Here is a 15,949-nt window from a genome sequence, read left to right on the forward strand (position 1 = left end):
AGTAAAAGTGGGAGTTAATCACACTCATAGCATAGCTGTTCTAGTGTTCGTCCACATTTAAGTTGCTAACAAATAATGGCTTTTTCAGTTCCAACACAAGCTCTGCTAGTCCAGGGGAAGCGGTCCAGTTCTTTATCGCAGGTAACTATTATAATCTAAAAATAGAACTAAGAAACGAAACACCACAAGTACTGTAAGTTACGTGATAACGTCATGGTAAGGTGCACCTTCTAAAACGGATTACTCGGATATTTATATGCCTATATCAGACAAGCCGCTTCTTAAACATGTGGTCACGAATTGTAAACACGTGGGCACGGATTGTAGGGCTATTTGATAAGCCGCGCACTGCTGACCAACTTCACTAATCACACTATTTGAACTCAGCACTATTCGAGGAGCATCAAGCATTACAATTAGTAGATAAAAACCGTTGGAGCTGCTCACATTTCCCACTAACAAATAAAAAGATTCACCGACCTCTAAAGCTCTAAGAACGAATGTTTATCACTGCCCCCCGAGTACTTACATTTTGACTTGTAACTCAACTAACAGGTGGAGGTTTGTCTGCTGGTGGAGATAATAACGGTAATACTAGTGAACGTAGCAGTGGGGTCCGCTTGTTACACACAACTACACGATATGTTACACTCGGTAGCCACCATGTCACTTTACCACTACAACAAGACTTCCCTTCCTTCTGTTCTCGGCAGGTACTTATTGGGGTTATAGAATACCTTACTTACATACGTGGTAATGAACCTCTTTGAAATTTTTTCTCCCACTTTAAAATGTAGCCTCGTTATTTAGTTATTTTAATTTGGATATTGCACAATTTTAATGCTTCCAACGAATGCTTGTCGTCGACTGATGAGCCCTCATTATTTCAGTAGTTTAATTAAAAATACAACGCATATTTAAGCTATAAACCATGTTCAGGCATATCACATCTTATACATGTTATAAATTTGTCTCCGAATGGTCGCCTGACGCCTGTTAGTCTGCATTCGGTTTGAGCAATAATTCGATAAACAATATTACAATAATATGTCCACTATGCGTTACAATCTGTCCAGTATGCGTTACAATCTGTCACACAAGGAACTATTCTGCCAGGTTTACAGTGGATTTGGAGCTGATAGGTCGTCCTCTGATGGATTGCCTGGCAGCTGTCCTGTTTCTAGCTCTACAGATATTAGGGGCACTCATTGTACAGGTATGTGTGTGTGTGTATTGTCACTTGTTAATTAATTACTTTACACCATGTTAATTAATTACCGGCCCCCCACCACACGGGGTTAATGAACCTAATTATTTACATAATATGATGTTTTATGTGTTGCTGGGTTACGCGCCGAGCGTTAAGGTAATGTGCGGGGCATGGTTAAATTGAATAATTCTGAAGGATTGAGTGTCTGCGATAAGTGATCTCCTCTTTTCTCTCCTCCTATCCTCCTCGCAACACACACTATGACATCATGACCATGTTTATTTTGTATTTCACAAGCTCAGACTACAAATTTGACGTGTATTTGTCAAAATATGACGTAGAAGAATGGCGTGATAAGCTCTATTGAGCTGCTCACGATAGACTTAATTCTTGAGCGCCAGCATGCGATATCATAATATCGGCACGGCGCTAGGAGTGTTCTAACAGCTCCTCATAGATCACTCTTAAGTCTCCTAACTTTATAGATGTTTGAGATACTGTGATTTATTGGCCCACGTGACAGGGAAGTTACCACTGTTAGTAGATTTGTGGTTATAATCAATGTAGTTATAAAGAAGGGGTAATTTGCTGGGATTTGCCAAAAATCTTAGGTAAAATGTGCCAAGTTAGAAAAACGAATAATATGAGAGGCGCTAACCGTATACACTATACCTGTGCTAGGGTGCAGAGGGTGCGGGGTAGGGTGTCTGATCCGTAACTTTATATATTTTTGTGTGAGTATTTGAGTACAGAAGTGGCGTTATGATAGCGTTCACTCGTCTAAAATCGGCAGTGAAAATAGTAAGTATTACGTAAACAAACAGCTACAGGTGTCATAGAACTAGGAGTATCAAGATCTAGCATTATGTCACAATAAGTGTTCAGTTTTGTTCACAAATTAAAAGTTATCAAAATCTCACGGCTATCCTTTCCCTGCTTCTCACGAGTATAACGCGTCTCATTGTCCACCTTTCTTCAGAGATAAATGAGTTTTGCTGCCGAACCATCATATAGTATACAGTATACAATGTCATCGAATCGAATATATTATATTTCGTTAAGAAAATCGTGGTTTAAGTAGTGAGAAACTAATGAGGAAGTAGTGATAAAACACACCAGTCTATAAAAAGCAGTGAGAAATCACACAATCCTAGTCTTGGAAACGTGTTGATCGGCAGTTCAGGAAAACAAGCCACATCCACCTGCAGTGACGTGGTCTGTGGTAATGGTTTGGATAATTGTGGTTAAAAACAATTCCCAAGCAGACAGCCATATTATAACGAGTATCATCGTGTGAAATTACTTATTTTGTTGTTTCACTGTTTGCTACAAGATGCAGGAAGAGCTACAGTTTGACGGATTTACAGAATCACGTACTCCTGGCTACTCAAGAGCGAGTTCAAAGAGCTGTTTAATTATGTGAAGTATATTGTGTGCAGTATAAAGCTTTATAATTATGTGAAATATCAAGTTTTATATTATATTATTATTATATTATTTTATATAATATGCAGTTTTATACGATGACTTCTTAATTCTTACTGTCTAATCATGCCAGACACTAAATAGTATGACATATTAAGCTTAAGCTTCACTGCGAGGTCTGATAACATCAAGATAAGTGAGACTGTTAGTGACCATATTTTAAACTCTAGTAAATTCATTTGTGGTAACCATTTTCATAAACATAAAATAGGGGCAGTCCTTAAAAACTATTTCTTTATCACATTATCTCAATCTATGAATAGTCGTATACAGGGTGGCACCAATTCGAATTTTTACGTCAGATTTTTACATTTTCTGACTTATGTTGTACGTTCGAAAAAAATGTACTTTTTGGAATTCACTTTCCATTATCACTATGCATATGAATGTTAATTTTGCACACATAAACTTAAAAATTGACATCAAAATTCCTAAATCGTTCTGCGTGCTATCTTTGTTTGGATGATTAATCTCGTTGAGGTACAACAGATGATTTTTAGTCTAGATAAGGTCCAATAGGCTTAAAACTCATAAACATAGTCTGATAGTGTTTAGAGTGTATATACCGCGAAATAACACCGTGAAATCCTTTTTCTGATCCGGCAACACTAAAACCCCGAATATGGGTTTGTGATGAACGAGCACCTTTTGAAAAACACTTAAGCGGTGTAGATCAAGATTTTCCTGTGCTTGGAGGTTCTTGCAACCACTCTAAGACAAGGGTGTCCGTAAAAATAATATCAAGTCAACGGTAGAATTATGTTGAGTTTGGCGATTGACGCAAACGAGGAGAGAGCGTTCTGTTATCATCCACATGTGAAAAATCTTGCACCAACGCTGCTCAAATGACCTGGGGATCCATTTTTCTACTCCATCAAGACACAGAATCAAGACCACAATTCCAAGTATCAGCAAGATACTCAACGTCAACAGTCTTTGTATGATGGTTCATTTGCAGTAATGGGGCCACTTTTATTGAACACTAATCCATCAGATCTTCACCTCATTGAAGACCCTCTGCTGTTTAAAGCAAACATATCAGCATTACTTAAATCGTTTTCAGATCACCCATCTATGAGCAACTAGAGCTCAACAGCTACCCTAATGGAAATTCTTTGCTGGACTGGAGTATGAAATAGGCAGCAGCGATACTTTTTTTCTTTTTTTTTTAAGAGAGGCTGGGCCTGGTTGGCCCACAAGAGGATAGCATATGGATGCTTTGCCTACCTCTGGGGTGTGGCAGTCCTGTGGGAGGATGCAAGTGGAATCAAGATGTGTAATCAAGGATGATGGTTAGTGTTGTGGGGGTGTGTCATAGATAAACGCTTAAGTGGTGGTTGAGTGTGGAAGAGAGAGGCGAAATAAGACGGCGTTAAAGTAGTCGCTATGTTACACCGCAGCGATGCTGCAAGGGCGGTCGAACTATTCGATGAACTGCAGTAGAGGAATCTACGATTAGTAAGTAATTAGAACCACTACCATCCACACCTTGGTTAACGCACTGTTAGTACACACCTTACTATTAATCATTACTATTAAAATCAACCAATCAACCATCATTACAGAATGGTAACAGGTAAGAACTCGGACTCACCTTACCACAGGAAATTGAAAAATAAGTTCCACCCAAAGCTTGAAAAAGCTTTTAGCTGTGGGTGGGACTCACTTAGAAACTAGGTGTGATATACCATTAGCAATATTGGGCTAGATCAAAGGTGTCCCGGTCCTTAATACCATATAAAACAGTACAGGAACTAGCTCGACAAATCTATTTTAAATTTGTTTTTTCGGGTACGTTCCTGCATCCTAGTCATCCTTTGTCATCTCTACATTTCTACCATGGCAACATCAATAAACTCGGAGTACAAGATTCAGAATGAAAAAGAGCGATTTGTTTGGATCTCCTACTTTCTCCTCGTACTGATATCTTCCCTGGTCGGAGATTGTCTGGTCCTGGTAGCATCAATAAAAAGTGATGCTTTGAAACTGAACAAAATCCTTGTCGTTGTGATAAAGCATATTGCAGTCTGTGATCTGATACGTTCTGCGGGGACTGTAGTTCCAATAGTAGTGTCCCTCAGCTCAAACGGCTGGGTCTTTGGAGATGGTTTGGGTTATGTCCTGTTTGTTTGCGAATCATCCAGTGGGCAGGCATCTAACATTTTTGTTGCTGTTCTTTGCAGCTTTAAGTTACTTCTTTTGAAGTTTCCTATGAAATCCAGGAATTGGACCATGATGAGAGCTCACGTAGTTTGTGCTTGTGTTTGGATCTTTTCCCTCGTTTTTTCCACAATTATCTTTAAGAGAGACATTTTGTTTGACTTTATTCTCTACAAAGTAGTTGTGGAACTACCGCTAAACTGGGTCATTCCAATATTCACATTCTTTCCACTGGCCTCCATTATCATTCCAACTCTTGTTGTGGTCCTAACAACGATCCCAACTCTGTACTATCTGGTGGATGCAAGACGGACTTCTCGGCACATTGGAGGGCGGTTAAGGTGGCAGGGAATCCTCACTGTTGTTGCTACGGCGACAGTTTATTGCATTTGTACACTCCCAGTTATGCTTGTGGCGATGTCAAAAGTATTAGTATTGGAGCTCAAGGATATGGGAACGTATAGCCAATTTATGAGAGCTGCACGATTTTTGAATACTCTTAACATCACGTGCAATTTCTACATCTATTGTTTCACTGTAACGAGCTTTAGACTATTTATTAAAGATTGCCTGTTCCGATGGTATTCTTCGTATCGTTGTAATGTAAGACCAGTTGAAGATACGACAAGAACTATCGATACAGTGCTGAGCAATAACCGGAAGGCTGAAATTATGACAGCTGTTGACGCTGAAGTGTGGACTGGGATAGAAATGGACGAATTGGATTAAGACGTTGGACAATGGACATGAGACTGGACATAGGGGCTGATAAGAAAGGGCAAAGGTGACATAAAGACTGGAGAAAAGAGTAGATGTCATCAAAAATTGAGATCGAGAATTAAATGAAAGACAATTAATGCGATGGAAAACTATTCAGCTGAGTACGTGTTTTAAGGCTTTGACCTAAAATAGTAAAATGGGGATCTAAACGTGAACTCGAGCATCTGGGACTTGTCAAGTATGTTATAAAGGGCGTGTTAGCGTTCTTGTAAATCTAAAAAGCTTTTCAAATGTGTGGTGATAACTGATAACCCTCCTAACACCCCAGGTGATAGTCAGCCCGGGAGCAATAATGGTGATAACACCTCCTAACACCCCAGGTGATAGTCAGCCCGGGAGCAATAATGGTGATAACACCTCCTAACACCCCAGGTGATATTCAGCCCGGGAGCAATAGTGGTGATAACACCTCCTAACACCTCAGGTGATAGTCAGCCCGCGAGCAATAGTGGTGATAACACCTCCTAACACCCTAGGTGATAGTCAGCCCGGGAGCAATAATGGTGATAACACCTCCTAACACCCCAGGTGATATTCAGCCCGGGAGCAATAGTGGTGATAACACCTCCTAACACCTCAGGTGATAGTCAGCCCGGGAGCTGTAGTGGTGATAACACCTCCTAACACCCTAGGTGATGTTCAACCCGGGAGCAATAGTGGTGATAACACCTCCTAACACCCTAGGTGATATTCAGCCCGGGAGCAATAATGGTGATAACACCTCCTAACACCCCAGGTGATATTCAGCCCGGGAGCAATAGTGGTGATAACACCTCCTAACACCTCAGGTGATAGTCAGCCCGCGAGTAATAGTGGTGATAACACCTCCTAACACCCCAGGTGATAGTCAGCCCGGGAGCAATAATGGTGATAACACCTCCTAACACCCCAGGTGATATTCAGCCCGGGAGCAATAGTGGTGATAACACCTCCTAACACCTCAGGTGATAGTCAGCCCGGGAGCTGTAGTAGTGATAACACCTCCTAACACCCTAGGTGATAGTCAGCCCGGGAGCAATAGTGGTGATAACACCTCCTAACACCCTAGGTGATAGTCAGCCCGGGAGCAATAGTGGTGATAACACCTCCTAACACCCCAGGTGATAGTCAGCCCGGGAGCAATAGTGGTGATATTCCCCATGAGTCTGGTGACAGTACTGTGTTACGTGTTCTACAAGCCGTGTTGCCGTGTTATTAGAATACTTCACGCTGATTACAAGCAGAATATTTACCGTCACATTTGTGAGACTGTCAGGTTAGTAATATGATTTGTTGACACAAGTGCATCGGATTTCAAATTTTAAGTTATTTTTAAATGTTGCGTGTTATTTTGATTTTAAATCCAAGGGTTAATCAATACCTAATTGTACTATGAAGTGCTTATCTGAGTTCAGAACAGTTAAATACATAGCACTACATAAATATTTCACATTCTTCCAATCACGTGACATTGTTTCCTCTATTAGTTGTCTGACCCTGATAAGAGGATACGGAGAGCAGGATGAGTACATCTCTCTACTGGCTAATCAGACTAAAAACTTATACTGCATTAACATTGTAAGTTCCTCTTTGTTTTTGTGGTTTTTTAGGGGATTTTAATTCTGAAGTTAGCGCCAAATTTTCTTGTGTAATGCTAACCAAACAACCTAGGTTGAAGCCGCAAAGGTAACGTATCTTAAATGTGGTGAAAAACCACACGGCTTTGTTGACTATTACTAGCAAAAACCGAGTTTCCTCTGTTTATAAAATGTACTCCTCTACATTTATTTACAATGACTGTCTAATGTTTATTCAGGTGTGGGCAGGTATACAGAGATGGTTATCTCTCTACCAAGATACCTGTGTAAATATCATCGTTATGGGATCCTTTATAGCTACTACTTTCGTATCAGACAAGGTTCTTTATACTTTTTGTTTGATATCCGCCAAAAATGTCAATCTTATTTTTTGGGTATTAAGCAGAATTGAATAATGAATAACAATTCAGCATCCTACAATAATTCGAGATACATCTAACGCGAACGGATTGACGAGTTTTTACCAAACATTCGATCAGTGATCTCATCATTACAGATGGACAGCCTCATTTGATTATGACATCTTATCATTCCAAGTCAAATAGTTTTACTAGCACCCTCCTCCAGATAAGAATGGAGCTGTTAGCACTAGCCCTCCTCCTCCTCCTCCTATCCACACAACACTCCCGACTCCTCTGGAACCTTCTCGACTCCTGCGACGTTATCCTGACCTCTATAGACAACTGCGCGAGTCTGGCGTACCACTCCCCGCGCGAGGTGGACAACCCCAGGTTCAAACCTCCTGCGCTGTGGCCTCCTAAGGGAGGGCTGCTTTTCCAGGACGTCTTCGCTAGCATGTCCGTAAGTATTCCTCCACAGAGAGACACGCTCACTGCTCACTGCTCACTGCTCACTGCTCACACACACACACACACACACACACACACACACACACACACACACACACACACACACACACACACACACACACACACACACACACACACACACACACACACACACACACACACACACACACACACACACACACACACACACACACACACACACACACACACACACACACACACACACACACACACACACACACACACACACACACACACACACACACGTACACACACACACACACACACACACACACACACACACACACACACACACACACACACACACACACACACACACACACACACACAACACACACACACACAACACACACACACACACACACAACACACACACACACACACACACACACACACAACACACACACACACACAGATTTGTAAAGACAAACTTTCCCCTAGAAGGACGAACCATCAGCCGATGTCATTTGAACCTCCGAAAGTGTTGAATAGTTATTTTGCAGGATATTTTAGTTCTAATTGCAATGTTGCACGGGGTTTTCACATTATCTAAAAAACAGCTGATTATCGTTCACACAATAAAGATAATATCTACATTGCTTGTTCGCTGTTGCCTGTTGGAGTGCACAATAATAGATACACAAGCAGATAGGAGTGTACAAATATTTGCAAGCACTCTACAGTGTACAGCACACCATTAAATTGCTCCTATATTAGGACATGCCATATATTCGCGGTCTTTTAATCGACTTCCAACATTCTTCACTTATTCCATGATTACATTACTCACAGATTGCATATATTTACTGGTTCACAATGATCTAATGATTAACAAACCAGCGAAAAAATCAACATACCGATCAGGCTAATCATACGTAATGAATTCACATTATTTCAGAGTACTCAAATTTACCAATGTTTCTTTGCAGGTCGATCAGGAGCCGCAACTGAGGAATATTACGTTTAGCGTGAAACCTGGGACTAAGATTGGAGTAGGAAGCTCTCAGAATGGTGGCAAGAACTTCATAGTACCCCTCATTTTTAGGTAAGAAATAACGTCATAGTACCCCTCATTTTTAGGTAAGAAATAACGTCATAGTACCCCTAATTTTTAGGTAGGAAATAACATCATAGTACCCCTCATATTTATGTAAAATATAACATTATAGTACCTCTCATATTCAGGTAGGAAATAACTTCATAGTACCCCTCATATTTAGGTAGGAAATAGTTTCATAGTACCCTTCATAATTCATATCTAGGTAGGAAATAACTTCATAGTAACCCTCATATTAAGGTAAGAAATAACTTCATAGTACCCCTCATATCTATGTAAGAAATAACTTCATAAAACTCTTTATATTTAGGTAGGAAATAACTTCATAGTACCCCTCATATTTAGGTTAAAAACAACATCATTGTAGCCCCTATTATAAATTATAATAGTGACGCGGCAAAACAAAGTTGAATGTACCTTTTTTATCAAACATTATTATCCGCTATTACAGTTTGTTTAATGAATAGTCCCGTGAGAAATGTATAGATACGGTTCAGTTAAAGTTACAGATAGACATGTAGGTAGGTAGGTAGGTAGGTAGGTAGGTAGGTAGGTAGGTAGGTAGGTAGGTAGGTAGGTAGGTAGGTAGGTAGGTAGGTAGGTAGGTAGGTAGGTAGGTAGGTAGGTAGGTAGGTAGGTAGGTAGGTAGGTAGGTAGGTAGGTAGGTAGGTAGGTAGGTAGGTAGGTAGGTAGGTAGGTAGGTAGGTAGGTAGGTAGGTAGGTAGGTAGGTAGGTAGGTAGGTAGGTAGGTAGGTAGGTAGGTAGGTAGGTAGGTAGGTAGGTAGGTAGGTAGGTAGGTAGGTAGGTAGGTAGGTAGGTAGGTAGGTAGGTAGGTAGGTAGGTAGGTAGGTAGGTAGGTAGGTAGGTAGGTAGGTAGGTAGGTAGGTAGGTAGGTAGGTAGATGCCAGGTTTGCTCACCGTTTATCACAACCTAATAACAACATGTTGCCATATCAAGGTGCAGGCCCCGGGTTTGTCCCTGTTGTTAATAAGAAGCAGCTGCTGGTCCGGTGAGATCAGTCAGCGTGTCACTCACAGTGGGACCTAATTTCACCCATTGTACCGCTCCTCTAATGTAACACAGAGCTCAAGTTTGTTGTATCTGGACAAACATGATTATCAACGTGTGCGGTAGCCGGTATGTTGCCCTTAATGTCTGATTCGATACCCTTTTAATTTTTATAATATCCATCCTGCGATAATAATAGGGTATCATTAAATTCACGTAATGGCACCCTTTCCGTAATTGCTCGATGATCAGTACTTTGGCAAGTGGACCTTAAATATTTGGTGGGTCATGGGTATACCCAGACATAATGTTAAAAATAAAAAGGGATATATATACATATTGTTATCAATACAAGGGTTATAATATATTGCTGTAAAATGAGTTGGAATGACAGCAATTGGACTGCAAAGTAAGAAGATAACAATGTTAACTTAATACCTACAACAAGTACCTACCTAATACCGACACACATATTTTACTGAATACCTCTTTCTTCCCTACATGTTGAGCTTAAAATTATTGTAACATTAGTTAATGTATGATACATAATATTATTATAAAAATATTATGTTAAACAAATGCTGCAAAAAGTATTTTTGAAATTATGCTAAGGTTACAACACTAAATTAACCCCGTCGTTACCTTATAATATTAGAGCTAGTGTTTAAAAAGTGATGTAAGGTGAACCAACATCACGTTATACACACCCTCTATTCTCTGCACGCCGAAATATGCCCTGGTTCACGTGTGAAGTGTAACATACCGTCATAGCATAAAGATTCGAATAGGAGCATTTTCTGAGAACATCACATTCCCGACTAAATCTTTCCCTGTCCCCTTGGATGATTTTACCAGTGTTAAAATTCAAATCCACACCTAGAACTTCTCCACACGTAATTAGGTTTTCGTGTCGTGACACATTACAGTGACATTTTAAACATATCACAGGAGCCTGCATGTGCATAACGGTGACATAAAGATAGACGACTGGGACACGCAGTCACTCTCTCTGGAGGATCTGAGGAAATCTATTGGATTTGTTCCTACTGATCCGCCTGTTTTCAAGGGATCAGTCAGGTGAGAATTACTCTACTTTTACCTTGTAATTCTGATTTTGAATTTACTGGAAAACTTTTAATCATGGAGCCAGGAGCGCGCCCAAATATCTTGTGTGATCTTCACTCTTTATATAGGACACCTGGCCATGCCGCCTCCAGTGTTTCAAATGGTGACAATTTGGTCCGAACATTCAAAATTTCATTACGACTGCACGACGTTTAGTTAATTACTGCCAACCAATAATAGGGAAGGGTTTAAAGTATAGTGTTACATTGCAGAAGCCCCGCAGATGATCCTTTAATTGATTTATCAAATTATCCGTACCTGGTTTTAATTTTTTAAAGAAGTTTTTGTTTTCAAGCGAGGCCTTGAAGGCATCGCCTGGAATGGAACACCCTGTGTATTTAGCAACCGCGTTAGATCGTGAAATTTCAGTAAGCATCTATTTATATCGTAATGATTGGCGTGTTTCCAAGATGTGCAGCTGTGCTTCAGAAGTCCCACTTCTGGGTCAGAATCACCAGATTAGAATTACTGGACAGTGGGCAGATTGAATTTTGGAGCGGGATGTATAAAGTGGCAGATTCTTAGCTAAATTTGTATGCATTTTCTTTCTGATTCCCTCAATTATCAAATATCAATTTGTATACTCATTGTGCTTTAAGTCCAAACGAGGTGTTTTAATTGAATTTAATGGCCCCGTCGCATGTTTGAAGCTTCAAGAGATTTTATGGAGTGCGCGGAAATATATTTGCTGTTACTACAGTGTCTTCATCAGCCAGTACACTCGAGCGCCGCGCATATATACTCGTGAGAGTTTACCATGTGCGTTCTGCGTGCTCCAACCTATCGTGGTGTTATTGAAAATGCAGCGGCCAAATAGTCTGCTTGTTCATCTTGGCTCTGGCAATGTTATTCAATATTCGCTCCACTTGTATTCAGATTTACATCACTGTTCATTTTACCCATAATACAAAACTTCAATGATTCAGATACAATTTGGATCCGATAGAAAAGTTTACAGATGAAGAGATATGGGCAGCACTTGAGACTGTATCTTTGAAAGATTACATTACAGAACTTCCTGGTGGATTACAATCTGATGACGGTAATTCCCTTTACACTTTAACGATTTGTGATCCTGTAAAATATGATAATAGATATCCATGATCCACTATTTCGGGCTAATATAAGTTTAAATGATGAAATTGTGATCAATGACATTTTTTAGTGAAAACTAAGAATTCGTAGCGATTAGGGTGACCTGGAAAGTTTTCATATTTCAGTGTACAGTTTTGACCGGGAATCTAGAAGACTACTCTCCCTAGCCATGATGATTCTTAACCACTTTAACATAATTGTTGTCGAGGAACCTAAAGTTATCTCAAATACTGAGCTTCTCAACGCTTTCACTAAGGTTTTTATCTAAGAGATAAGATGAATCCATCTTGCTAGGTGATTATTTGTATCATATTTGAGTTTAAATTTAACTATATTTTGAGGTTTGAGCGGCAATCTAATTTCCCATTTCCAGGTGCTCGACGAAGACCTGTCCAAGACAACTAGAATAGTAATAGGACAGAGATCAGACACCCTCCTCTCCTGTGACACAGTTCTCCTCCTGAACCAGGGCAGAATAGCGTCACTGGGCACTAAGGCTGAGTTGGAGGAGGGCGGCTGCCCGCATTATGGGACTTTGAGGCGGGCCTCAAGACTTGTCAGCTCTTCTTGAGGAAGCACTTTTAGACTTGTTTGCCCTTCTTGAATCTTGAAGGACTTTTATTTTTAATAGAGGACCTACCTACAGACACGGAAAATGTACATCAGTTCCTAAAATTAGCATACATTAACAGTAACACTTATTTAACGTATGAGAGCCTTTTATGCACTCAGGCTTACATTTTTCTTTTAGCCATTTGAAAATTATCTAGGAATATTTATTATGCATCTATCAGCAATCTTTTGATTTTACCAAGTAATCGCAAACGTTTTATCATCATAATATTTCATGATTTATTGACAAGTTTTTAGCTTCAAATAATCTTTTTACGGTTTATACAAACTACCAATAATTTTGTAATGTTTTAATATAAAGCAGTATGTTACATTATAACCGGAATCAATCTATTTATCATGTTCACATGTGATAAAATCTTATTTCTGACTTTATATTTTCTTCTGGTTCCTGTAAATCCAAGCAGATAAACTATTGGTAATGACGCGTTAGTTTAAATGTAGTAATCTGACTACATTTATACTACAGTACTGCCGCGGCCGTGCTCAGACTATAACTATAACTATACGGCCTTAACATAATGTTAAGGCATATACTCAATTCCTTAATATGGCGTATCGAGTGACACCACTTTAGAGTTAGACGGGTTCCTGCTAGTTAAGATAATCCACAAAGAATACATTTTATTTTGTATGTAAAATCCTTTCAAATAACTCATGTCCAGTAATAGCATCTGATATAAAGTTTAGCCTTACAAACATTAAAACGGAAGTATCAAACTTCACTAAATAAATCAATGGATGTCCCGCATATTTGCATAATATTTGCATATTTGCATATTTGACATCATGCACATTGCACGGGTCACGGCACGACAAATATGCGGCCTTAGAAAAAGTCTGAAGCTAAAAATATCGTTTAAAAAAGATAACAAAACGTAACTTAACTAGCACTGAAAATGTTATAAATAATCTTCGAAAAACTCTACTTTCAAATCTAAAGTGTCTGTTAATCACTTGTTCAAATGACTGTGGTTGTTAAGCCACCACATGCAGGCCAACATACAGCCAGGAGGTTTTGGTTTTGTTTCATCAAAAGCGAAAGATTCGATCCCATCTCTTGGTATTTCCACTACTTCCACTATTTCTCCTTCTTCTACCAGTCCACCACCTGAAGTATAAATATTACTTAGACTTGAGTTGGAAAATGGGGATTTCATTCCCTGATGATTTCTAACCTCCTGCTGTTTTGAATTAGAGTTTAAACAAGAGCTTAAATGTAAAGTTCAATGTTTGGGGTCCAGATAGAATTAGGGTTACAACAGACTGTACAGTGTACAATACAATGTACATTGTACAATTGTACACACCTTCAGAAACACGGTCAGTATCCACAACCTCCGTGTAGTACATGTGTTGGAAAGCGCCACTAGTACCAACACCGTTTACAACTTTACTTATCTTTACCTGAAAGTAATGGTAAGTTTCTTACAGACCAGTCGCTTCAAAACAACAATTTTAGATGGGAACAAGAATTGCGCCCGTTGTTTCGTTTTGGCGGACGCTAGATTTCCGTTCACTATATTTATAAATATAAGCTCTAATCAGCTCACTGCATAATAATAATATACACATAGTACATTATACTACGAGTACGCATGCCACGTACAAATTGGGCTCATTACCTAATACTATACATTAATTAATACACTCACGCCGCGCATTTATTGACATGCTAGCTATATACATCATATCTCCGCAAGCAATACTCGCGCGCTGCACTGCGCGCTAGTTGTCATGGTAACTAACGAAAGGACGGACGACATATTTAAACCCACCTATCTCGTTCTCCAAAATCCACGTTTTTCTGCAAAAACGTCCATTCGTAACCTTTCACTATTGTCTTTTTACAAAAGAGTGTGAACGGAAAAAATTACGTAAATAAATGGACTTGTTATCTTTCTACTAGGTCATTAATGCTAAAGTCTCTAATAAGTTAATATAACTTACTAGATCTGTTATTGAAACTTTGTACCCCGTTTCCTCGTAAACTTCAGCTACAGCTATTTCCTCAGGACTGTCATCCCGATCTGAAATTGTGGACTTCATTAGAAATACAAATATAAAGTCAATTTCCATTTCTAATTCAAGAAAAAATAATTTAATTTAGTCCCATGAACAAGCCGGTGGTCACATGATCAGACATTACCATAAACCAGTCTGAAAATACCCTCACCTATGATCCCAGCACAGAGCTCCCAAGTTTTACCCGGATCTGTAGAGTACTCGTTAGTAGGCGGGGTCTCAGGATTCCAGGGTACTGACTTGGCTGCTTCACTCTTACAGAACACTGCCGGTCGGAACTGTCGTACCATTACAAACACCTAGAATACCTGCGTTACGTTATGACAAGGTATAATTCAAGCCGTCAGTTAGTTGTGGAACAAGAAAATTGAGGATAATCTTGTGCGAGGGTAGGGACCCAAATGTCGTTTCTAACCTAAATAAACTTTAAGGAGGCTTCTTATCAGTAGCCGCACCTCCTTACTCGGTTTCTGAACTGGAATTTATATAATCAGAAATAGAGTAGAAGCTAGTAATCTTGTTTACATAAAATGGTTGGTAAAACTATTGCTGGAAATCTGTACCGTTAAGTCACAGGGATGCAACGACTAAATTAATTTGATTTTGACATTAAAACTAAATTATTGTTATTTTTGTAAGGTCATCAAATTTGCAATATGTAATGACCATGGTTATTTTGCGAATTCTTGTCGGTTTTCCAGTCGTTACACCCCCAAATTACAAGAATAAGTCACGAACCTTTCTCTCAGTATTATAGATCATAACTGCCACGCTGTCGAATGTTTTGGCAAGTTCCCAAGTTTTTTCTATTCCGTTCATATTGAACTTCAGAGCGTAGGGTTTGAGGTATTTGGGGTTTTCTAGAGGGCCCAACCAGGCATTCTTGATTAACGCCATGATCCTTCCTCGCATAAAATAGGTAAATGTGTCCTGCGCTATGAATAGACAAAATGTTAATGTGAA

General features: G+C 39.5%; 3 protein-coding genes across 4 annotated transcripts in view; 2 read left to right on the forward strand and 1 right to left on the reverse strand.

Annotated features, from left to right (window-relative positions):
• The window catches only part of LOC134813074 (ATP-binding cassette sub-family C member 9-like), a 29,641-nt gene extending 16,317 nt beyond the window's left edge, over positions 1-13,324 (forward strand). For both annotated transcript variants that reach the window (XM_063820749.1, XM_063820750.1), the window contains exons 20-31: positions 89-141; positions 556-713; positions 1,117-1,216; positions 6,736-6,890; positions 7,102-7,192; positions 7,431-7,532; positions 7,780-8,013; positions 8,972-9,087; positions 11,057-11,185; positions 12,160-12,275; positions 12,454-12,584; positions 12,702-13,324. In XM_063820749.1, coding sequence (XP_063676819.1) covers positions 89-141; positions 556-713; positions 1,117-1,216; positions 6,736-6,833 — 409 coding nt within the window. In that variant the 3' untranslated portion in view covers positions 6,834-6,890; positions 7,102-7,192; positions 7,431-7,532; ... (4 more) ...; positions 12,454-12,584; positions 12,702-13,324. The remainder of the gene's footprint in view (positions 1-88; positions 142-555; positions 714-1,116; positions 1,217-6,735; positions 6,891-7,101; positions 7,193-7,430; positions 7,533-7,779; positions 8,014-8,971; positions 9,088-11,056; positions 11,186-12,159; positions 12,276-12,453; positions 12,585-12,701) is intronic.
• On the forward strand, positions 7,786-12,899 carry LOC134813193 (uncharacterized). The gene is made up of 6 exons (XM_063820880.1): positions 7,786-8,013; positions 8,972-9,087; positions 11,057-11,185; positions 12,160-12,275; positions 12,454-12,584; positions 12,702-12,899. Exons 1-6 carry the CDS (start codon positions 7,786-7,788, stop codon positions 12,897-12,899), a joined length of 918 nt encoding a protein of 305 aa, XP_063676950.1.
• LOC134813080 (uridine diphosphate glucose pyrophosphatase NUDT14-like) lies at positions 13,161-15,917 on the reverse strand. The gene is made up of 5 exons (XM_063820758.1): positions 15,725-15,917; positions 15,138-15,285; positions 14,912-14,991; positions 14,272-14,368; positions 13,161-14,072 (listed from the first exon to the last, which is right to left on the reverse strand). The coding sequence occupies exons 1-5, from the start codon at positions 15,896-15,898 to the stop codon at positions 13,915-13,917; spliced, it is 657 nt and encodes a 218-aa protein (XP_063676828.1). The 5' UTR covers positions 15,899-15,917; the 3' UTR covers positions 13,161-13,914.
• Positions 15,918-15,949: the final 32 nt, after the last annotated feature.

This window comes from Bolinopsis microptera, chromosome 3 (assembly GCF_026151205.1).
Source record: "Bolinopsis microptera isolate Bmic1 chromosome 3, MBARI_Bmic_1.0, whole genome shotgun sequence".
Lineage (NCBI taxonomy): Eukaryota > Metazoa > Ctenophora > Tentaculata > Lobata > Bolinopsidae > Bolinopsis > Bolinopsis microptera.